Source organism: Stegostoma tigrinum, chromosome 2, assembly GCF_030684315.1.
Source record: "Stegostoma tigrinum isolate sSteTig4 chromosome 2, sSteTig4.hap1, whole genome shotgun sequence".
NCBI classification, from domain to species: domain Eukaryota; kingdom Metazoa; phylum Chordata; class Chondrichthyes; order Orectolobiformes; family Stegostomatidae; genus Stegostoma; species Stegostoma tigrinum.
The window spans coordinates 76,517,134-76,542,541 of NC_081355.1; the positions used below are offsets into that span (position 1 = coordinate 76,517,134).

At 37.8% G+C, this 25,408-nt stretch overlaps 1 protein-coding gene across 5 annotated transcripts in view; it reads right to left on the bottom strand.

The window, feature by feature from the left end:
* LOC125461933 (alpha-1,6-mannosylglycoprotein 6-beta-N-acetylglucosaminyltransferase A-like) overlaps positions 1-25,408 on the bottom strand; it is a 78,862-nt gene that overhangs the window by 38,450 nt on the left and 15,004 nt on the right. For all 5 annotated transcript variants that reach the window (XM_048551338.2, XM_048551355.2, XM_059654750.1 and 2 more), the window contains 5 exons: positions 21,227-21,394; positions 16,012-16,076; positions 10,263-10,352; positions 5,711-5,782; positions 2,110-2,271 (listed from right to left, as the gene is read on the bottom strand). In XM_048551338.2, the coding sequence (XP_048407295.1) occupies positions 2,110-2,271; positions 5,711-5,782; positions 10,263-10,352; positions 16,012-16,076; positions 21,227-21,394 (557 nt within the window). The remainder of the gene's footprint in view (positions 1-2,109; positions 2,272-5,710; positions 5,783-10,262; positions 10,353-16,011; positions 16,077-21,226; positions 21,395-25,408) is intronic.

The following is a 25,408-nucleotide window of genomic DNA, read 5'->3' on the forward strand; positions in this document are numbered from 1 at the left end:
AATTGGCATTTGTGGTATTTAGTTGTACCAGGTCTAAGGGCAAAATATTTACAACCACGACTGGAGAACAATGGTTAAAATGGATATAACATTGTTCAGAACACCGACAATTTGTAATTATACAGCATGTCTAATGCAATAAAAAATTTCAAATTACTCCACAGGAAAACCATCAAACAAAAATTGGTAACAACCTGCATAGGAAATAATGGTAGAGATTTGAAGAAGGCTCTTAAAGTAGAAACAGAAGGAGAGAGGTTTAAGAAAGGAGTTCCAAAGCTTAGGACATTGGCAGCTGAAGTATGGTTGGAGCAAGTAAAATCACAAAGGCTCAAAGGCAAAAATATGATTCAATCTCTTGGTTTGTAGGGGTGAAGGAGATGACATGGATAAGGAAGGTAAGGCAATAGAAGGATTTTAAAATAGATTCAAATTTTAAAATAAAGCTCTTGCTTCGCCAGTCGCTCAAATCACGATGATTGGTGACCACGACTAGGTGTGAATTCGGACATAGGCAATAGAATTTTGAACAACTTCATGTTTATAGATGATACAGTATGGTAGACTGGTCAGGCAGGATTGTACTGGTCTGGATGTGAAAAACATTTGGATGAACATTTCAGCAACAGATGAACTGAGACAGAGGTGGAATTGAGCAGTGTAGAGGTGGAAAAAGTTGGTCTTAGTGATGGCACAAATGTGGTCAAAGTTCATCCCAAGGTCCAACACCAAGATTGTGAAAGCTATTTTTATTCAGCTGCACAGTTGTCAGACAGGACGATAGAGTTTAAATCAAAACACCGTGGATGCTGGAAATCCAAAGCACACACAAAATGCTACAGAAATTCGGATCTATGGAGCAAGATACAGCATTAATGTTTTGAGTCTGCTATGGCTCTTCAGGATGATAGACCTTCTGGCTCAGGTACAAAGTTTTTGATAGGGACCCAAGCTTGTGTCTTTCTGGTATTTCACTGGGAAATATTGGGAAGGCCCGCAACCTACAGCTGTTGTTCAAATGCTGTATAATAGTAATGTTTAGGCATACAGCATATTCCTAGAGATCAAAAACTTGTCAATGATCATGAAGAAGATCCATTAAGTAAGTGCAGCAATGGTTTTCATGATTTTGTCTAGTGCAAAGACAAACAATTAATTCTCTGGTTCTAATAACTCCACAAGATGTAAATTGTTCTCCATTGCTGTATTCACCATTAACAAATGACAGAAGATTGAATACTGCCACAAAAGGAGGGGTTTTGTACAGAAAAACACTATCATGTCCAGTGGAAACTCTACCTCAGGACATGCAGCAAATCCTTAAATGGAACCTCCACTGAAGACCCACGGGGGCTTACCAAGTACAAATTACAAAAATAGATTGCTATTAAATTGTGATATTATCTTTCCAAGGTCTCTATCCTATTCAAGAATGAGAAAGGATAAAACTATCTTTGGTCATTTATCCCACACTGGTCTCACTTTATTTCTAGCCTCACTGACATTTACTAGGACTTGACCTCACAACAACTAAAAACCTAAAGCTTTTCTTTTTGTGTTTGAACTTTGCATAACCACACATGTCCCATCTCTGTAACCTCCTTCAAAAGCTTCAACCTCTCTCTCTCCAAAATCCTCCTGGCCTCTAGCATCGTCATCCAATTTCTCCATCAACAGCCTCATTTGATTTCTCTCCCTGAACAACTGCTGCCCTCCACGTTCATCTTCTCCTTTAATTATATTCTGTCTTGCATTACTCATTTTTGTTCAGTTTTTTGGTACATTGTTCCAATGTCAACCAGGTGGGCATGTATATAGATTTGCACACATGCACACACACGAATTTACATTTTACATAAATGCAAGTTGTTGTATATTCCTATGTTTGAAAACAACTGTATTAATGGAAGCATATGCAACGAAACTGTATAGTCACTTCAAATGTATGCTTTTTGCCTCTTAAAAAAACTGTTCACTATATAAAAATCATATCTTTAGATGCATATGCAAGTGCAGTTGGATGTTAACCAAATTATCTCATGGGAAATGAAGTATTTTCATAAGAACAAAAAGACAAATTTTGAAGGTAACATATTTATAATGTTATACCTTTTTTTTTGGTCGATTTTCTAAATTCTGCTTCTTTGCCAATGCTTTCATATCCATTATCCAGTTCTCCTTCATTCTTTCTATTCTCAGCTTTATCCATGTGAGTTCTTTACGTTCAGCCAGCATTTCCAGCAAACCATCCAGGCTGGTTGCAACCTTGGCCTAACAATAATAGGATAATAATGATTCTGAACACCAAACAGAAAATAATGTAACAGTGGAAGAAAAAGAATAATAAAGAATTGTAACTTTCTTTGCAGGATTAATGTTGTTTCCTGATGCAAATTTTGGTTCAAATATATTCTCCCAAATACAGCACTGGTGATTACTGTAATAACAACTCTGCTCTGACCATACCCCAACAAGGGTCTCTACTATGTTACTGTACCAGACAGAATATTGCAATTTCGAGACGAAAATGGATGAACTGGCTCTTCTTTATTCACATGATCACTAGTTACAGGCAAGAAAGTTAATTTAAAATCTTGTGGATTCCCTTCTCCCAGACCCAACTAACTCACACTTTAAAAGCATTAAAATACTTAATTAATTACTAGAAGCAAGAGCAATGAGTAATGCAATGCACACAGACAAGATCATAAAAAATTGGGGAGACTAAAAAGATAAAAGTTAAAAACTATACAGATCAGTGTCTGAATTGTTGACGAAGAGTGGATAGTTGAACATTGCTGCCGTTGTAGTAGAGATTACCAGTGGCATTGATGTTGGCAGTTGACCAGTTTCTTAATTTGTAGTTTTGCGGATTCGTTGAAATTCTGTAGTTCCAATTCCTTTCAGCTGCCACTAAGTTCCAGCATTCAGGGTAAGAGAGATTCATTTTGTTTTCCTATTTTCTTTAGTGTAACTCACCTGAATCATTCAGAAATAACAGAAGGTCTTTATCTTCAATCCAGGAATGACGAGGGAGCAGTTCCTTGACAGTTTTTTTTAAGCACCCTAACGCTTGAATTTAGGCTGCTACACATGAGAATGTACAGTCCCACTAGAAAACCTCAAATGATTTGCTTGTCTAAGCCCTCATTTAAAGAAGCATTTTGGATTACAAGTTAAAATCATCCACAGTACTTCAGAATTCTAACCAGTGGTCATAACATTTCCACTGGACGACAAAATGAAATTATATTCAGTCGTATTACATTACAATGGGTGAAAAATAATTCACTATGTAAAAAAGTAAACAAACACACACATTCATCTTCTAATGTTGCAGTCACTGGAGGCAGTGTGTGTCAGGGACGTGATGGTGTAGTGGTATTGTCACTGGACTATTAATTCAGAGACCCAGGTAATGTTCTGTGGATACAGGTTCAAATCCCACCATGGCAGAAATTTAATCCAATGAGTGTCAGGGATTAAGGGTCAAATGGTGACCACTGTCGATTGTCTGAAGAAAACTCATCTGGTTCACTAATGTCCTTTAAGAAAGGCAGTCTGTCGTCCTTCTCTGGTCTGGCTTACGTGACTCCAGACCCACTGCAATGTGGTTGACTTGCAACATCCCTCTGGGCCAATTAGGGATAGGGAATAAATGATGACCTGGCCAGTAATGCCCACATCATAGGAATAAACTCAACATTATCTTTTCAGTTCTAATTATGGATTAAGCACCTGGAATCACATTTTATTTCTTGGCAAAGTGGGTGGATTTTGAGGTGATACGATCGGAAAGAATGACCTGCATCAGAATAACTTGGCATTCTGGATCCTAAAATTTTCAACAAAGTTAATGGTTTGTGGCCAGTATAGATGGTGATCTCTAAGTATCCATTTTCGATATTTATATTAAAGTATTTGAGAGCCAGTAATAAACTAACGGTTTCCTTTTATCCTGTGGAATACTTTCTTTGATTTTTTTTGGCAAAGTGCTCAATTGGTCTCTCCATTCCAGATTTGCCCCTCTGAAGGAGGATAGCCCCATCCTGATGTCACTCATGTTGGTTAAATTGATAGCTTGTTTAAAGTTTGGAACTGCAGGCACAGCCTTGTGTGTTAAAATGGCCCTCAATCTTCTAGAAAGCAGTTTGACATTGCTCAGTTCATGCAATCTTTACTTGTAACTGTAGCAGGTTAGTCAGTGGCACAGTTACTACTTTGAAGTTTGACACAATTTCTCACAAGAACTCTCACATTCCCAAAAAACAAAGTCAATTTCCTGTTTTGTTGCAGGAATGGGGAATGGTGATATAACTTCTACCTTAGTCACACTTGGCAGTCCTCGTCCTTGACCTACTGTGACCGTGTGTCCTACAAAGGTCACTTGGGCCTTAAACTCCCTCTTCTGAGACTGACCGTGAGATCAACTGACTGTACATTCTAGAAGAGGACTTCCAGTTGTTCTAAGCATGTTTCCCATGTATTGCTGTACACTAGGTGGTCAATTAGGTACACTACACAATTAGATAAATCGGTCACTATCCAGTTCATTGGCCTTTCAAAAGGCAGCTTGAGCATTTCAGCGTCTCAACAGCATGACTAAACACCGGCATAGTTTGGAGTTGGCAAGGCAGAAATTTCTTTTGAATGGGCAATCAAGGGATCCTGCCAGTTTCCCTGAGTAAGTCTACCTTGTTAACATAGGTGATGTTACCTATCCATGTAATCTTTCAGTTGGAGTATCAGGGAGGATTCAATTCTGGTCATTTATTCGTTGTCCATCTAGTGCCTTGTGAAACTGTCCAACTTGGGCACACGCACAAATAGCTGCAACTTCCATTGCTCAGCTCTGTTAGTTGGTATTCCAGCACATAATTAATCACTCCTGAACCTGGGCCAGCTTTCCTGGGACTACCAATATGGATTTTGCCTTATGGGAGAGGCCTATCCTGCATCCACATTATGTAGAGCTAGGGTGCAGCAACCAGACTTGTCTCTGCAAAGGTCTTTAAATACTGGGAACAGCCATGTTAAGTCTGCATGCTTTTCTGCAATTAAGTGAGAGAGTAAGAAGACTAAGCTTATTAGTATTTTGGTACTTGTTAGTTGGGTAGGTGGTGTTCAGTGTGGTTATGAACACTTAAGATAGAAACTATTTTAAAATAACGTCAGAAATAATTCAGGAGTAAATTACTGCAGATGCTAGAATCTGTACTGAAGATCAAAAACATGCTGAAAATCACAGAAGGTCAGGCAGCATCCGTGGAGAAAGCTCAAGCCAATGTTTCGTATCAAGATGACTCCTCATCAGGTGGTGTCAGGACGCCCGTTTTTCAGCAATTCTGCTATCTTTGCTATGATGGAGAGCTCTGCAATATGGCAGAAGTTCATGTCCAGCTTAATTTCAGTCTCTTAGCAAGGACAGGTATAGTGTTGGTAGGGAACAGAGTTTGGAGTGAGGTCTCTAGAAATAAAAAGGTTTGAGTTTCCCAATTCCACAATATTAACAAACATCACTGACAAGTGTAAAAAAATTCAAGATGCATTTATTATATTTATAGAATGACTAATGGAATGCATAAAAATATCTTGTGAACTGTGTAATGTGCTTTCAAAATATGTACATTTGAATTATACTCAAAAAAACTGCTCCCAATACATTATTTCAAAAAACATTGAAAGTATGCTAATAATTCAACTTTCTCACCTTGGGTTTTAAGGTATCATTATTAGCAACGTCATTTATTCTTACTGGAAGCATAGGGCAGAAATTCTCAATCTAAATAAATATAGACAATTAATATAGGGCATTAAAATAAAACAATATGACAGAATAAGAGACAGATTTTGTTTTTTTTCCCCTTTCTAGCTTGGAGTAGGATCTGTTTCTTTAATTCTTCCACTCAAGCTAATTGTTTGGAATATACCAAAGCCCTGAATGGCAGACTCTTCCATTTTATTTATTGTACAGTGGGAATGCCTGTCTTTTGTCATCCTTTTTTAACCACAGATGAATTCACCTGTTGCTTTTCCAAATGGCGAATTCTTGTTTATTTCCAAGTTATTGGGAATAGCATTAGTCCCAATTTTCAACAGATTTTGAACGATCCTTTCAAGTTTTTGTTTATCCTTGCTGTTTATACTAACAACAATATCATACTACGTAGGTCATCATTGCACATTTATCATTCTATTCTATTAGGAGTCCTACCTATATCACTGTTGAAGATTTCTCAGTCTTTACAAGTCTCTTTCACTCTGTCCATAGTGACTTCATGAAGAACAGTTTAAAAAAAAAATCAATATTTCTATCATTATTAATGATGACACCACTATACAGTTCAATGTTTACAGCTCAATATAAACTTTGGCTTCACTTGCACTTATTTCTTGTTTTCACCAAGATGAATGGTCCAAACCAATTAATGTGCTGTTGTGCTCAAAGTAATGCACTGACAATGTAGCAAGTTTACCAGGAAGAGAAACTCAATTTATTTGATTATTAAAATAGAATAGAATTTTGGTAATGTTATGAATATGAAACTTTATACGATGTTTTGAAAAATTTCCCTTCATTTATGGTAAAATGACGTGTTGTGAAGAGGAAAAAAAGGAATATTATGAATAGGTGATGATTTAGACTATTTCAGAATATAAAAAAAAATGTAGATAAACTGGGGCACCTGGTTAAGAAATTGATAAGAAACCCCAAAATAAGCACAATTCAAACAAACCTGGAAAATTAGTGCAATTCAAACAACCTTGGAATTAACTATAGTTAAAACAAACTTGTGTTATCTTCAAGGTCACTTTTAGAAGTTAAGGCATTGAATAACAGATGCCCTACTTCTGAGTTTCTTGGCGTGAAGGTGTCTCTGATTATCTTCTGTAAAGAGGCTAAAAAAGTTAACAATTCTGGGAGACAGGGTTGTAATTTATGGTTTAAAATGGGCAGATGGAGTTTAATTTAGATAAATGGGAGGTACTACATCTTGGAAAGGCAAATCAGAGTAAGATTTATGCACTTCATGGTAAGGTTCTGGGGAGTGTTGCTGAACAGATGCATAGTTCCTTGAAAGTGGAGTTGCAGATCGATAGGTACGTAGTGTATGTGTTTGGTATGCTTGCCTTTATTGGTCAGTGCATTGATTATAGAGTTGGGAGGTCACGTTGCAGTTGTACAGGACATTGGTTAGGCCACTATTGGAATACTGCATGTAATTCTGATCTCTCTCTTAAAGGAAGAATGTCGTGAAGCTTGAAAGGGTTCAGAAAAGGTTTACAAAGAAATTGCCGGGAAATTACAAGGAAATTTTGAGCAAGAGGGAGAGGCTGAATAGACTGGGGCTATTTTCCCTGGAGTGTCAGAGGCCGAGGGGTGACGTTATCGAGGTTTATAAAAACATGATGGGCATGGATAGGGTAAACAAAAAAGGTCTTTTTCCCAGGGTGAGGGAGTTCAAAACTAGATGGTGTACATTTAAGGTGAGAGAAGAAACATTTTTAAAAAAGGGTCCTAAGGGGCAATATTTTCAGAGGGTGGTGTGTTTATGGAATGAGCTGCCAGACGACATGGTGGAAGTTGGTACAATTACAACATTTAAAAGACATCTGGATGGGTATATGAATAGCAAAGGTTTAGACGGATATGGACCAAATGGGAGTAGATTTATTTAAGATACCTGGTCGGCATGGACAAGTTAGACCAAAGGATGACTCTATGACTGACAATTTGGCACCTGCTAATTATTATTAAATCACTTGCTTGAACTCTGCTGTTGCACTTCCTGTTTTATTTCACATACTATTCAGTGCCCAGCATGGTCAGAACTTAATCTACACTATAAGCAAAAATAACATTCAGTAATGCAAAGTTTTTCACTTTTTTCATGAGTAGTAAAATGAAGGCTACAAGTTTGAGTGGTATGATAGTATTTTGTATTACTTTATGTGAGAGAGTTTATTTCCTGAAAATTTGATCTCAGCTGGAGTAACAATAGTGTTAAATTTGACTTTAGTCATTCTAAACATGGAAAACGGATTGGATGGACCTTTGACTTAGGATTGTTGTAACTGTGCATTGACAATGGGCAAAGAAACAATCCCATTTAGTTCTGGTTTTGGAATGCAATTTGCAGTATGCTGATACATTTAAGTAGTGAAGAAGGAGACAAAGGGTGGTGAGAAAAGGAAGAGGAAAAATAAAGTCCCATTTGTTGTTATAAATATTCTAAACTAAATTAATAACATTAAATCATGTAACAAATAATTTAAATACAAACACTATAAATTAGTACTGGATGCTATGCAGATGATTTTGCATAATTACCTAAATTCTAGAACGGCCCCAGCAGATTGGAACTTAGCAAGTGTAATTTCTCAATTCAAGGTATGAGAAGAAACAAAACAGGGAACTGTACAGGCCAGTTACTATCATTAATCATGGGAAATTCTGGAATTTATTGAAAAAAATCAGAAGTCACGTTACAATCAAAATCAACATCGTTTTATAGAAGTCATGTTTGTCATATTTACTAGAATTTCTTTAGAATGCAAGCAGGACAGGAGACAAAAAGGGAATCAGTAAACGTAGTTGAATTTCCAAAAGACGCTACACAAGGACTCACTGAATTGGAGGGAATTATATTAACATGCACAGGGGATTTGTTAGTGAACAGTGAGCTGAGCAGGGAAAAATGGGACATTTTTACATTGGCAGGTTGTGTCTAGAGCCACAGCTACTGTACTTACACTCAATGTTAATGAATTAGCCTTAGAGACTGATAGTAATGTAATTATGATTATTGACAATACAAAGCTTGGCAGTAGTCTGTGAGAAAGACACAAAAATGTTTCATGAAGTATTTTTACAGATTGAGTGAGCTACATAACAGCAGACAGGTTATTTTGTGGGAGGTACAATCTTATTCACTTTGATAGTAAGAACAGAGAATCAGCATGTTTTAAACTTGAAACTTGTAAATGTTGATGTTCAAAGAGACTTGGTTGTATTTGTACAAATATATCTGTTTACCACACTGGCACAGTGAGCAACTATGAAAGCATTTGGCATGTTGGCCTTTACTGACAGAAGACAGAAGATTAGTAATAAGGAAGTCCTGCTGAGATTGTACAAGGCTTTTGCAAGGCCACTCTTGGAATACTGTGTGCAGTTTTAGCCTCCATACCTAAGGAAGCTTATACTTGTATTCAATGCAATGCATCAAAGCTTCATTAGATTCATTGTTTCCCAAATCAGACTGTTTCCCGATCAAAATAACTTGAGCTGGCACCATGCCAAGTTTAGACAAGGGCGAGGGGACCTCTTTGAAAAATACAAGGTTCTGAAGGGGCTTGACACTGTGAAATTGCTCTCTTGGCTGAAGAGTCACTGGGGCAAAGTCTCAGGATAAGATGACAATAATTGAGAACTGAGATTTTTAAATAAAATGTCTAAACTCAAAGGGTTGTGAATCTTTGGAATTCTCTAACTCATAGTTGTGGAGGTTTCATCATCATTGTATTTAAGGGCGAGATAGGTAGATTTTTATTCTTGAAATCAAACCAAGTGGTAAGAGAGTGGAGTTCATCCTAACTATCAACCAGGATTGTACCGAATAACGGGCCAGGCTTAACAGGCCTTATAATCCATTCCTGCTCACACTTCTTACATGAAGTTCACAAAGAATACATGTACTTTGTATGTGAATAGGAAATCTCTATGCAATTGTTTGGAATTTTTAAACAAGTGAGTATGGTAAAATAAAGATGGTTAACACAAGTGACATAATAAATACACAATGTAGCAAACCAGTTTAAAATAATGCAATAATAATATTTTGCTGAATTTTGCAAATCTGACAACCAAAGTCTTGCTGCAACTCAGTGAAAGAGTTGTTCGAGGTATTTCTATTTCTGTCTTAAATCTATGGCTCACCATTTGCAATGTAGAAATAAATGAAAAACTGACCTGCTTCTGCACTGTTGACAATTGTGGTCCTATGATTTAAATTTAGCCTAGCTTCTGATGACTGTTTCCATTGAAGATTATTGCAATGTCAGTACCCTCAGTCTTTTTCCCCCAAAGTCGAATGCATGAGAAAACTACGATGAAATTACATTACATGACAGACTGGCTATTAGTTATTGAAAATTGGGTGTTGCAGGAGTGCTCATAAGTAAGGCATAAATTTGTGTATGCATGGCATGTAATCCCAAAATGTTAGACAACTCTGTTTTTAAGAACTTAAAGTACGTACCTCGCTGAGATATACAATAAATGAACACACTGTTCCATTGACACCATAGTTTGCATAGCAAGGTTCAGATTTCCACATCTCTTGCATCCACTTCAAAAATAAAGCAAGAAGAAAATTATAATTGCAAGTGTTCAGTATCAATAAAATTCATAACATTCGGGTTTACTATTATGAAAAGAATCCTAACATTATGCATCAATAGAAAAAAGATCAAAGTATAAAAAGAAGTTGTTACTGCTTAATATAAATTCATCTTAAAACATGGTTTTCATTCAGCATTTTTGCCTCTGCTGCTTTGAATTATGTCACTCAGATTTTGCCATTTCATCTTCCACATGTTAGATGACCCTTAAAAACACTGCATTTGAATCTGCTTTTATAGTCAATTACTCAAGCTTACTTATGAATAAATTTGTTACCAACAAATCCATGTATATCATTCCTGGTTTGAATGCTTCAATTTAGCACCCCCATCATGACCAAACTGGTCAAATCACCATTGTGTGGGTTTCCTTCTGTGGGTCATTCCATCGTTGCCTTTCATAGATTTCTGTATTTACTTTGTTACTAACTTGATGATACTTTCCTGTTGCATCATCTGTATCTTATATATGTGACACAGCACTTATTCCCTATTTATCCTAATCAGAATATCTGCTGTGCCTCCAACTTCCATCTTTGACCCTTTTCTATTCCCAATCCAGATGTTTCCCCTCAGCAATATCTTAATAAAGCATGCAGCCAGTTTTAAGACCATAAGAAATAGGAGTGGAAGTAAGGCCATTCAGCCCATCAAGTCCACTCCACCATTTAAATCATGGCTGATGGGCATTTCAACTCCACTTCCCTGCACTCTCCCCGTAGCCCTTGATTCCTTTCGAGATCAAGAATTTGTTGATCTCTGCCTTGAAGGTATCCAATCTCCCGGCCTCCACTGCACTCCGTCGCAATGAATTCCACAAGCCCACCACTCTCTGGCTGAAGAAATGTCGTCTCATTTCAGTTTTAAATTTACCCCCTCTAATTTTAAGGCTGTGCCCACGGGTCCTAGTCTCCCCGCCTAACGGAAACAACTTCCTAGCGTCCACCCCTTCTAAACCATACATTATCTTATAAGTTTCTAATAGATCTCCCCTCAACCTTCTAAACTCTAATGAGTACAATCCCAGGATCCTTAGCCGTTCATCATACGTTACACCTACCATTCCAGGGATCATCCGTGTGAATCTCCGCTGGACACGCTCCAGGGCTAGTATGTCCTTCCTGAGGTGTGGGGCCCAAAATTGGACACAGTATTCTAAATGGGGCCTAACTAGAGCTTTATAAAGCCTCAGAAGCACATCGCTGCTTTTATATTCCAACCCTCTTGAGATAAACGACAACATTACATTCGCTTTCTTAATCACGGACTCTACCTGCAAGTTAACCTTTAGAGAATCCTGGACCAACACTCCCAGATCCCTTTGCACTTCTGATTTGCAAATTTTCTCACCATTTAGAAAATAGTCCATGCCTGTATTCTTTTTTCCAAAGTGCAAAACCTCACATTTACTCACATTGAATTTCATCAGCCATTTCCTAGACCACTCTCCTAAACTGTCTAAATCTTTCTGCAGCTTCCCCACCTCTTCAGTACTACCTGCCTGTCCACCTATCTTCGTATCATCAGCAAACTTCGCCAGAATGTCCCCAGTTCCTTCATCCAGATCATTAATGTATAAGGTGAACAGCTGCAGCCCCAACACTGAACCCTGCAGGACACCACGCGTCACCGGTTGCCATTCTGAAAAAGAGCCTTTTATCCCAACTCTCTGCTTTCTGTCAGACAGCCAATCCTCAATCCAAGCCAGTAGCTCACCTCAAACACCATGGGCCCTCACCTTGCTCAGCAGCCTCCCGTGAGGCACCGTGTCAAAGGCCTTTTGGAAGTCCAGAGAGATAACATCTACTGGGTTTCCCTGGTCTAACATACCTGTTACCTCTTCAAAGAATTATAACAGGTTTGTCAGGCACAACCTCCCCTTACTAAATCCATGCTGACTTGTTCTAATCTGACCCTGCACTTCCAAGAATTTAGAAATCTCATCCTTGACAATGGATTCAAGAATTTTACCAACTACCGAGGTTAGGCTAATCAGCCTATAATTTTCCATCTTTTGCCTTGATCCTTTCTTAAACAAGGGGGTTACAACAGCAATTTTCCAATCGTCTGGGACTTTCCCTGACTCCAGTGACTTTTGAAAGATCACGACCAAAGCCTCCGCTATTTCCTCAGCCACCTCCCTCAGAACTCTAGGATGTAGCCCATCAGGGCCAGGAGATTTATCAATTTTTAGACCTTTTAGCTTTTCTAGCACTTTCTCTTTTGTAATGCCTACCATGCTCAACTCTGCCCCCAGCTCTCCCTAATTGTTGGCATACTACTCATGTCTTCCACTGTGAAGACTGACGCAAAGTAATTATTAAATTCTTCAGCTATTTCTGTATCTCCCATCACTAGCCTTCCAGCATCAATTTGCAACGGCCCAATCTACTTTTGCCTCTTGTTTGTTTCTTAAGTATTGAAAGAAGCTTTTACTTCCATTTCTAACATTACTAGCTAGCCTACCTTCATATTTGATCCTCTCCGTCCATATTGCTCTCTTTGTTATCCTCTGTCTGTTTTTGTAGCCTTCCCAATCTTCTGATTTCCTCGTGCTCTTGGCCACTTCATAGGCTGTCTCTTTTTCTTTGCTATATTTCCTGACGTCCTTTGTCAGCCATGGCTGTCTAATCCCACCCCGGATAATCTATCTTTTCTTTGGGATGAACCTCTGTACTGTGTCCTCAATTATACCCAGAATCGCCTGCCATTGTTGCTCTACTGTCTTCCCCGCTAGGCTCTGCTTCCAGTCGATTTTTGCCAATTCCTCTCTCATGCCCCTGTAATTATCTTTATTTAACTGTAACACCATTACATCCGATTTTGCCTTCTCTCTTTCAAACTGCAGACTGAACTCTACCATATTATGATCGCTGCCTCCTAAGTGTTCCCTTACTTTAAGGTCTTTTATAAAGTCTGGCTCATTACATAGCACTAAGTCCAGAATAGCCTGCTCCCTTGTGGGCTCCATCACAAGCTGTTTCAAAAAGCCATCCTGCAAACAGTCCATGAATTCCTTTTCTTTGGATCCACCGGCAACATTATTCACCCAATCCACCTGCACATTGAAGTCCCCCATGATCACCGTGACCTTGCCTTTCTGACATGATCGATCTATCTATTTCTCGTGCATCTTGCGCCCCTGGTCCTGATCACTGTTAGGAGGTCTGTACATAACTCCCATTATGGTTTTGCGCCTTTGTGGTTCCTCAATTCCACCGACACAGACTCCACATCTTCTGACCCTATGTCATTCAGTGCCATAGATTTAATTGCATTCTTAACTAACAAGGCAACCCCACCCCCCCTGCCCACCTCCCTGTCTTTTCGATATGTTGTGAATCCTTGGATGTTTAACTGCCAGTCCTGAACTCCCTGCAACCATGTCTCTGTGATGCCTATCACATCATAATCATTCAAGAGGATTTGTGCTGTTAATTCATCTACTTTGTTGCAAATACTACGAGCATTTAGATAAAGTGCCTTAATGCTAACTTTCTGATCATTATTAGAGAGGTTGGAAATCCCAAGATGTCTTAAGCTATCCTTCCTTTTTGCTGTATTCCTAGTCTGCCATATTCTTGCATATGCCAACCCAACATCAGCAACCTTTATTTCTTCGCCACACTTCTCGATTTGGTGACTTGTGCTCCTGACTTCAAAACACAATTGTACTTGAACAGAGTGAAATTTAAGAGACGAGAAGAGTGACCTCCTTTGATACGAAAGCAACACTGAACCGAACGTAGAGCTAAGGACTTCCAACAAAATATTAGGCAAAATTTTCCAATGACATGGATTGTGACTGTTACAAGTCTTAGGATATAGCTGCAAAGTTCTCAGAGCAGTGCCTGAGACCCAACAATCTTGAGCAGCTTCAATACAATTGCAAAAGTGGGGATCTTGACTGATTATTGCAATGTTCAAGTTCCACCTACAAATTCTTAGATAATGAATTGTTCATACATGCAAGCACGAAGACATGGAACATACAGGCTAGGGCTGGTAAGGGGCAGGTGAGCTTTCATGCCACATAAATGCCAGGAAATAACCATCACCTGCATTATCAATACAGCCTAACCATCTTCTTATAGAATTCAATAGCACTCCCAACAAGATACCATCATTAAGATCCCAAAGGAAACCACTGATCTAAACATAACAGGATCAGTTACATGGCTACAAGAGAAGATCAAAAGGTCAGAAATTCTAAGACCTCCCAAAGCCTATTCTACACCTATTAGACACAGTCAGGAGTAGGATGAGCTACTTTGCACATAGAGCTGCACTTATCGAACTACAGCAGTTAAAGAGTAAGATGCCATCTCGGACAAAGCAGCCCGTTTGACTGGCATTCCATCCACCACTGTTGCATAATGGCATTAATGTGTACCATCCCAGAAGATGTACCATAATAACTCAAAAATTTATTTGACAACAGCTCTAAAACTAGTCATCAATCACCTGGAAGGTAAAGGGAAGTAGTGGCATGGAAACACCACCTTCAACTTCTCCTCCAAATCAAACATCACCCTCACCTGAAATGTTCCTACATAATGACTGGATTAACATTCTGGGCTTCCTGATCTTTAACAGCACAACGGAGAACATTTTTACTTCACAAACTGTTGCAGTCCAGGAAAGCTCATCCCATATTCTTAAGAACAACTAGGGGTGCTAACAGTATTCATATTTCAAGAACAAACAAATAAAAAAATGAAGAAAGACAAAGATCTCTATTGAACTACTTTTAAGTCATAGCACTGATGGGTGCATTGGACCATGACTTATGATTATTAGTTCAGTCCTGGCTGACTTTTGCTGGAGCCTCATTGATCACTTTATCTACATTTATGAAAAGCTCAATAGACATTAATTTTAGTAGGTTGATCAAACTTGGTATTGGAGAGGCTTCGGTCCCCAAAACCACCACACCATGCTGTATTTATTCCATCTTTAAAAGCATACTTAAAATCAGTCATCGGCAACACCTTTAGCAACTGTGATTGGTGTGTTATATGTCTGCTTGAGCAGAATGGTTGCAGCAGCAAAAATAAGTTCCTCTATGAACGGCATGTAATTGTACAGGCAACCAATTCTTTTAAAAAAAAAGAACGTATATTTGAGATGTACACATTTTCTTATCATTCTTCAGGTTCTTCAAGGTCACTAAACAACCGTTGACAAGATGGGCATCCCGCTCCCTGGCTGCAGCTGTTTGACAGAGGTTGGTGATCAGGTGCCATAAATCAAACCAGATAAGAGCATTCAAAATTCAGTTTTGCTTTTTAGTACATACACGCAAACATTTTTTAATTGTTTCAAAATAATGACTGCAAAGACACTTGATGCTATGCAGTATTTTTGCCCTATGACTATTTATAAGACCTTCGCCTGGGTTGTGACTACTGGCAGCTTACTCAATCTTGAAAGGAACTACATTCATGCAATTCTTTTTGAATTATCACTAGCCTGCATGCTAATACCACCTCAAAAGCAACTTACAACAAACACAATAAATATTTAAGGAGCAAATAAAGAAATGGTTAAGTTTACATTTTAAAAAATTGATTATTACTAAGATTAAGAAACAGTTTATTTCCTCACCTTAATTTTCTCTTCACAATGTGGAAAACCATCTATTGATGTTAAACCACACAAAGTTGAAAGTTCTGCAATGACATGAGGTTTGGTTCAGTTAATAACAAATTATAAGGCAGGAAGCAATTATCTGAATTACATACAGGGGTATGAGTTAATGTGTTTGAAGGGACAAGTGAGTGGGTCAAGGAGCATAGGTTGGCAGTGAGGACATGAAGAATCATGATTGAGTGAGTGGAGGACTGTGGGTTAGCAATAAAGATTGTAGGACATCTTTGTGATAAACATTGGAGGAACTGGATACCGGGCATCGGTTGGCACAGAGAGTATGAGGGGCAAGTGGTAATGTAGGGATTAATATGTATTGAGCATGGGGAATGGTTGGAGGTAGTGAGGAGTGAAGCTCAATTGACCATTCTCCTTAGTGCTGCAACTAAGTCTGAAGTACCAAAGTTGGCCTTTTGCTCAGGCTGCCTCACACCTGGCAGCCCTTCAACTCTGCTGATTGGCAGCTATGAACTTTCATTAAACCTGTCCACTCTACACACCCCTCCAAAAGAAGAATGTGAAATTTTGGGGTGCTTTGTGGACCTGCAAATTATGCCAACTTGGAAGCAAAATCATAGGCCAAGGTCTGGGTTTTTTTTTCTAGCATTTAACTGAGTTTTGATCAAAGAAATGTTGTTGTGTAAGTTGTAAATGTTTAATGGCTTGCTGTTTATCAATTGTGTTTTACCACCTGATGAATCTTTCCATTTTTACTAGCTGTAGGAGGATAAAAACATAACTGCTAACTCCAATGTTGGTCCTCAAGGTGTCTAATAAAGTTTTGTTTTATAGAAAATAAAGGCACATTTCAGTTGTATATCAGAATATGAAATGGAATATTCAGTCATGTGCAGAGCACTACATGTTTATATTTCATTTCAAAAGTTAGTTTGTGAAATTCAACCCTAAACTAGAATGGTAAGGGTGACCACACCTCAGCAAAGAAATAATCTGTGTTTCAACCAGTGCAGTTACAATGCCTGCATGTAGGCAATCTCTTAAAGCCATAACAGTATTCCTAAAATACACCATAGAAAGTTGTTTTGTATAAATTTTCTTCAGCAAAGTTAGCCTATTTCAGTACCATCAATTATACTAATTTTAATGAAAATATAAACAGATTTTCCCTCCCTTCCTATAAAGAGTGTTTTATTATAGACAAAAAATATGCTGTAATCTGGGAAGAATTACATTTCCCCTTCCCTTCAGTTGCATCTAAATTGTATTGTTTCAAAAGGTCTGTTTCTTTATAAACAACAGTTGGTTAAAACAAATTATTTGGCCCATCCTGTCCATATCAGCCCTTTAATATTCCAATCTTATTCCACTAACACAGGCACTCCTCTTTAAACCCATTGTGTGCCTCTATTTCAAACATTTCACTACCATTTAAACTTATGAAAAGATCAAAATTAATAGTTTTAACAGAAAACTGAGAACAATCTCTTTCAAAAGAAGTGCTAAATAGCTTTGGGGCATTTTGCACTCAGTATCTAATGTATATTGTGGAATTTTATTTCAAAGGCTCCCAAAAGCTGATTTTGAATTCATACCTTCAAACAAAAATGAACCAATAATGGGAACGTATTTTCTGGCAGAAAACAGTGTAAGCTGAAGGAAAGAAGCCAGGAAATATGCATTAAATAGCAATGACTCCCAAAGAAAAGCAATACATAAAAGAACCAGACAGACCAGGAAAGTGAAAAATAGTGCCGTAAGCCTTTTAAATGAACTTTATTAGAAGTACTTCCAACCACAAAGCTCCAGAAACAAATGTCACATAATAACGATTAAATTTGCAGTAGCACATTATTTTGCTACAGTTTAAAAAAAACTCAGGTGAAATACAATTATTTACAGTATTTTTAAATTCTCAAAAATAGTCCATGTATCTCAATTTTATTATTGAAATCGATTATTGAACAGTCAGAGATGATATTACTGCTGTGCAAAATGCAAGAAAAACTGGTTAACCCAGCAGTGGCACAAAAATTACAAAAAATCTGTTATAAGTGCAAAGCAACAAATATTGCACAAAGTGAGCACAGATTTCTCTGTTAATGAAAATACGGCAGCCAGTAAAAGAATTGCAGCAATAATAAAATTATTTTCACTATACAGACTGTAGCAGTTCAAGAAGACACACCACCACCACATTCTCAGTGATATGCAATAAATATTGGCCTTGTTAGTCACAACCATACCTCAAGAAGGAGTTAACGCAAAAGTTGTATATAATTTAAGTTTGAACTCACTTATGTACGGAGCTGAAAGGAAATGCGATTCTGGTGTAAAATGAGCATCAAATCAAAATTTAGGGAGGTTGGAATGTTGGAAGTTTTAAGAAGTTTCAGGCTTGTGCTGCCAAAATAATTAATATACAATTTTTACCATAAACTGAACACTAAGTGACTTACTATGCATGTTTATGGTATCAGTAACAAAGTAAGCAGACGTTATGTTACAGTACAATAGGTGGTCATTTGGCCTGCAACAAGGACTCCTCAGCGAGTCCTACTTACTTGTCAATTTTCTCTCTCTAGGTGTTCATTCTCCATCTATTTATTTAAATATCTTGAAAAAATGTAAAATATAATTGCCTAATAGTGTAGTATTATTATAATACTGAAAGGTGAATTTAAAATGTGGCGTTTTCTATCATTTATTTCATAATCAACCACTTGGTATATTCTATTATTAACTCCTTAGTTGCAAAATACCACTTAAAGTAACTTAGGAAAATACAATGAGGAGAAATAGAATACGCCTCCAGGACAAAGCTATCAACCTTCCATCTGAATTAATACTCAAAGGAAATCCTTTGGACGGATTTATTTCTCACTCTTCAGATTGCTTTAATTCAATTTTAAGGATTAAATTTCCTTCACAATTCTACATTTAATTTTAAGATAGCAACAGTATTTTAAAAATGGTCACACGCTGGGCAAAAGTTAGCAAAATGAAGTCAAATCCTAGCCTAACAACATTATCTGAGCAAATATCATAATCAACTACCTCTAAGAGAAATTTCAATGTGATTAGTGTCAATAACTAATATTTTAACTCCAACATTCCAACCACTGACTTATCTGCAAACTTCTTTGAAAACACAATGCTGCCAGTAAAGGACTGTGATTTTAAAATGGTCTTGCTGAAATCTGTTGCGGTCCAAATCAAATGTAACAGTGCTAGAGAATGGGATCTCTCAAATGAAAGTCAACACAAACTATTCTCAGGTGAGTTGCAAAATAAATCACCTCTACATTGTCATTATTATGTCTTATCCCAGAAGTGTATTCCTTATGACACAAACGTTTTGATTTTTTTTTTTACAGTAAGGTTCTTGGATGTTTCCCTGAGTAATACGGTAAATTTTGTGTTACTTGCTTACGTTCATTAAAAGCCAGGTTGACACGATTCAAACTCTCTTAACATAAGACATTTGCCTATCACTGTGAAGAGAGACTTTAAGCCCAAGACTTGAACACAAACAGAATACAATGACAGCCCACTGCTGCAGCCAATTATTGAGATAATCAGTATGTTCAACACCATTTAAAAAAAACCCGAGCATCGAATAAATGCTGTCCAATTAGTTTCGCTCAGTTTTTTTCCTTGCTTCGCAAAACACATTTGACAGCACAAATAAAAGGAACACTTAAATGAGGCATAAAGTAACAAAGCAAATGTAAACCCCAAGCCCCAAAAATAGATGTTTATTGCTCAGCAGATTAACAAATCAAAAAGCACACTGTTACAAAAAGCATGCATACTTAAATCTGCAGCACTGAGTAGGAAATGTTTGATGTCAGACTATTTGTGCAGTTTATTTTATGGCAATGCACAGCTTCTCAAATTTATTACGCTAAAAATGTATTTATATTTTGTTAAGAGTTGAATATATAGGCAAAGTACGTGTGAATTTTCCCAATTCATGTTTTATGAATGTTACCTGCAGCTCTAATGTGAACACCTACAGGCTTCCTCCTGTTATTACTGTATACATAACACAAAGGTCAAGTGGCCTGGAGATTTCACTGTATTTTTAAAGATGGATACCTTATTCTCTAATGACATGTTTTACTATAAAGTACTGCAGTTTTAATTACACTGGGGAACAGGGCACAATTAAGTCTGTTTCCATCAATATGCTCACAACCTGAAATATATTGAGTACAAGGTAATTCTGTATACCAATTATAAACTTTACAAGCAGACAATGTAATAAACCCCTACAGTCAAAAAAAAATTCAAAGTAAATAAAGCAAGTAGATTACCTTTTTATATATAAATAAAGAGAGGTGCCTAGCAGGTACAGAAAGTTAAGGTCTAGTCCAATACACAAAAATTTGCAGAACATTGAAAAAAATTAAGTGCCCGTCTAGGTCTTCATGAGCGAGTAAATAATCAGATTCCTTTCTTTCTAACGGCATATTGAAAAATGTCTGCGATAGCTTTAATCTGTACAGTACATTCACTGTCAGTCATTTCAAAAATCTCTGCAGCTTTGAAGGTATCAGTGCAAGTACAACTTCGAGCTTGGTGAAATGGATGGAGAATGGGGATGATGTATTATTATTATTATTATTATTATTATTATAATATTTGAAAGTGATCCTAGGATATATACTGGTAGCATACAAAAACATATCATTACTGACCAATTATTCAGCATGACTGTTTTGTGTTAACATGCAAATTCAGTGCACTTAAAACAGTTTAAAATAAACTGTAATGTCTTTAACATCAGTAAAGATATGACAACTTTAAATACAGATAAGTGGGATATAATTGTTTGGCTAGGTCATTTTTATTCCATACAACAGATCTCCTTTGACTACAAGCATAACATTTTTAAAACCCAGCCAACTGAAATAGCACTGAACCATGAGACAGATCCCCAAGGATTTGCATTCACATGCAACCTGTTCTGGTATGACAGGAGGTTGAATTTTTTTTGCTAAATTAGCTTTAACACAATATACTAATCTCAAAACTCAATGAGATTGTACAGAACACCAGATACTTACTGTACTTCAACTGGATAGAAATGCCAATGAAACCATCCAAAAAAGGTCTGTAAGATTTGATGGTTACCAAAGCAGAAAGGGAAACAAAAAAAAATGGAAAACCATTTTCTTACCCCCTGTGCAGACTTGCTATCTAATACTACCTTGAACATTCATTTGTTTATTGGAAGCTGCTGACACAGGATTGGTGCTGGTATTGTTGGTACTATTTGTCAAGCCGTTTGTAAGCATGTCATCCACCCTGTTTTCCAGCTTTCCCAGGCGCTGTAATATGTCATCAAGTAGGACAGCAATTGTTTTTTTCAGATCAGCTAAGGAAGAAAAGAATATTAAATGTTTCATATCAATCAGTTTTCATCCGACACATTTCCCTTCATCCCGAATACAAGAACTGAAAACAGAAACTGCACATGACTGCACATAAAATATACTCTCCCCAAAAGGGATTTCCTGTGAAAATACTGAAAATAATGAAAAAAATTCCTACCTTATCAGAGAGATAACAAGTTGAGAGAAATGTGTATTAAATTTATATTAACGTCCATAGATGTACAATTCAACTAACTTTTAGTAGCACCTTAGTCAAGTCAATGCATAATGCAAAGGAATTTTATTTTGCCATTTGGCATGGCTAGTGGTAACTTGCTAATGTTATCATTGTTCGTTTGACAAATCCCAATTATGATATCAGTGATGCTGGATCACATTATTGGATTCACTGTTCCTGTTAAGATGGCAACTTTGGAAGCTTCACATGATAATCACTTTAAATGAGACTACTACATAATTGTAAGGTAGCAAGTGGAGTCTGGGACGAGTGGGATGGGTGTGTGGAGTCAGATGAGAAAAAGGAGAAAAACTAACAGCACTCATTGCTCTAAGGTCTTACATTCAGTATATAGGAGTTTCTGCTATAATACAATAGTTGCATTCCTGGGCAACATTGCGCTATAGAAATAGTGTCTATGAGAAAAGCAGGGTTACGAACAGATCACCAAAAATTCTAAATCAAAATTTAAATCTAAATCTAAATCTCAAATGCTTTTGTCCGTGACGTCAAATCTGCTAGCTCAGATTTGTTCCAACAATACAGCTTGGTTTTATCTTTTCTGCGTTGTTTCTAATGCTGCATAATGTAGACTCCTTTACTGCTGTTACACGAACTATATCACATGTTCTCTCATTCTGCTCAAAACGCTTTATAACATCTAGGTCCTCTTCCAGTGTTAAAGCCTTTCTTTTACATTCAGCACCTGCAATTTTACCACCAGGACGCTTCTTGCTAACATTCTGGTCACTTTGTCCTTGCATTTTGTGGGTAAGACAGCAGAATTTGCTTTAAAAAACGGAGTACTGTAAGCCAATTCGCGTTGCTGAAACACACGTTATAGCAGAATCCCCTAGGCTGAAGACAGAGGTATGATGTCATGTTTTCAGCATCAGTTGCCACAAAGAATGTATGTGTAAAGTGCAGAAGCTTTGCTGTGGATAATGCACTTCAGAGCAGGCAGGCTACTCTAGGACAAAGGTTAATGCATGACTGATAATGTCAGTGAGGTGGTTAAACAACAAGGCTCAAGAATGCTATTAACATGGGCATGTGACAACAGGATATGAATTCAAGCAAGCGATCAAGGTGATGTTGTTTTCTGGTCTCTGGACAGATTTGGAGGAGATGTCCTTGAATATGAACCAAACAATCTTGAGAATTTACTGTTCTCTGCATAACATCGTGCAGTCACTAGTTTTGGAACTGAAGGAAGAACTAGAGTGCATTAACTCTTCAGAAGAGGTTGAAGTGACACATGAACAGGCTGAATTCGGTCGAGCTATAGCACCAGTACTGGTGCACCTGTGCCTGGAATTCCCTCAATAGGCACTATTTTGTTAAGCTGCACCAGGACATCCAATTGACCCCTCCCTGCCCCAAATACAAAACAGCTTATAATTAAAGTATTTCTTTTACAGATAGATACTGTTCTGCTTGAGACTTTGCATCAGCATCATCAGCCAGGCAGCAGCAAATTAAGCAAAACAGTAAAGATGGTGTAAACTGGGAGCTTTTACATGACATCTTTTGGATTTGGAAGGCTGAGGGTTTGCGAAGATTCCTCCACTTAACCTTTGCAGAGGCAGACCTGACCACTGGGTCATGACACAGCATGAGTGTTGAGAGGCCTGGAAGCACTCTGAGCAGGGTCCTCACTTTCACATATTCTCTTGGTCTACCTAATAGTATTCATCTGGAGAGCACTGCTGCACAGAGGGTCAAAGGTGAGGCAAGATTTTGATCAATCTTTATGGTGGTACACCGTGCAGGCTATTAGTAAGAGCCAGAATACATAAGCTGAGCAATCACATTTTACAATCCATGAAGCAAAGATGAAGGTAACATAGAGCCATGCATTAGTTGACCTTGGAGTTTTCGGCAACAATGGTAATGGACTTAGCAGGCAAAAAGAATTCAAGAATTTACTACAGTGCAACTTGTCATTGGAAAGACTAAGTAACAGGTGATGAGCTACATGCTACAGAACACTGAGCCCATGCACTAGGCTAACCAGCCACAATTACTTTTAAATGTGTTCGTTGGTGCAATGCATGAAATACAGAAACTATTTCATTTACAGCGAAGTCCCACCAACAGCAGTGAGATAGATAACTATATAATCTAGTAGTGGGGCAAGGGATAAGTATTATCTAAGACACTGGAAGGATCCCTTTTGATCATCTTTATACAGTGCCATATCACCTTTTACATGCACTTGCATGGCAGACAGGATTTTGATTCAACATGCCACAAAAGAAACATGTCATTTGACTATGCACTATTCCTTCAGCACTCCACTAAAGTGCCAGTCCATTTTCATGGCTAACTGATTAGACTCCTGCAGACACCTATACCCATTTGAAAGTAACATGCTCTTGAGCTCACCGGCAAGAACACTGTACACTCAATATCAAGTGATCACTGCGTGTACATTTGAGTGGCTTACTATTGAACGGAAAAAATACATTTCTGAGATGTCCCCATGTGGACATTACAAGCTTCAAAATTTCCCCACCTCCAACCTCATCCCAAGAGCAGCACCCTCTTCTCGTCCCCACCTACTGGACAAAATCTATTTTTTGAGGATTTGGAACAGGTGGATTTTTCCAACAATTGGCAGTGTTGTCATTGTCATCATTACATTCTGAATTGCAGATTCTTATTGAATTGAACGTCAACCATTTGTGAGGCTGGATTCAAGCCCAGGTCTCCAGAACATTATGTGGAGCTCTGGAATGATAGCAGTGTTATCATACCAAGTTATCACCTCCCGTGTCTTAGACGGGATTTTGTTCACCAGGTATTTGACATCTTTTCAAATTGTGTTACTTCTAGATATTGTGATTTCTGAAAAAAAAACAGAAGCACTAAACATGGAAAACAGAACAGTATAGGACTGAAACTGGCCCTTCAGCCCACCATATCTGCACTGACCATGATGCCATCCTAACTAATCCCACGTACCTGCACGTGGTCAGTATCTCTCTATTCTCTGCCTGTCCATGTGTCATAAATGTTGCTTCTGGATCTGCTTCCATCATCCCCATTTGCAGTGCATTCTGCACACCTATTATCCTCTGTATCTAAAAAAAATTAAATTCATTGAAGAGATGTGGGTATACATGGCCAGGCTCGCCATTTATTACCCATCCCTGATTGCCCAGAGCCATTTAAATGTCAACCACACTGCTGTGATTTGGTGTCACATGTACACCTGACCAGGTAAGATAATCGATATTTGTTTCATGGTCATCATCGGATTCCTAATTCCAGATACTTATTGAATACAAATTTCCACCACCTAAGGTAACAAGATTTGAACCTGGATCCCAGGGACAAAACCACGTCTGGATTAATAGTTTAGCAATAATACTGCTAGATTATCACATCTCACATCAGTAGCCTTGCTCTTCACCTTTCATTTTTCCTTCTAACCTTAAACCTATGTTCCCTAGTATTCAACATTCTCACCCTGGGTATGAAAAAAAAGTCTGACTATCCACATCTCTCAATTTCATATACTTTTATCAAGTTGCCCTTCGGCCTCTAATGCTCTAGCAAAAGCAATCCACGTTTGTCCAACCTAATACTATAGCTAAATTTATGGGGAGGCAACGGCCCGGCGGTATTATCACTGGATTTTTAATCCAGAGACTGGCTTGTTCTAAGGACCCAAGTTCAAATGCCACCACGAAAAATGGTGGAATTTGAATTCAATAAATATCTGGAATTTAGGGTCTAATGATGACCATGAATCCACGACCGATTGTTGGAA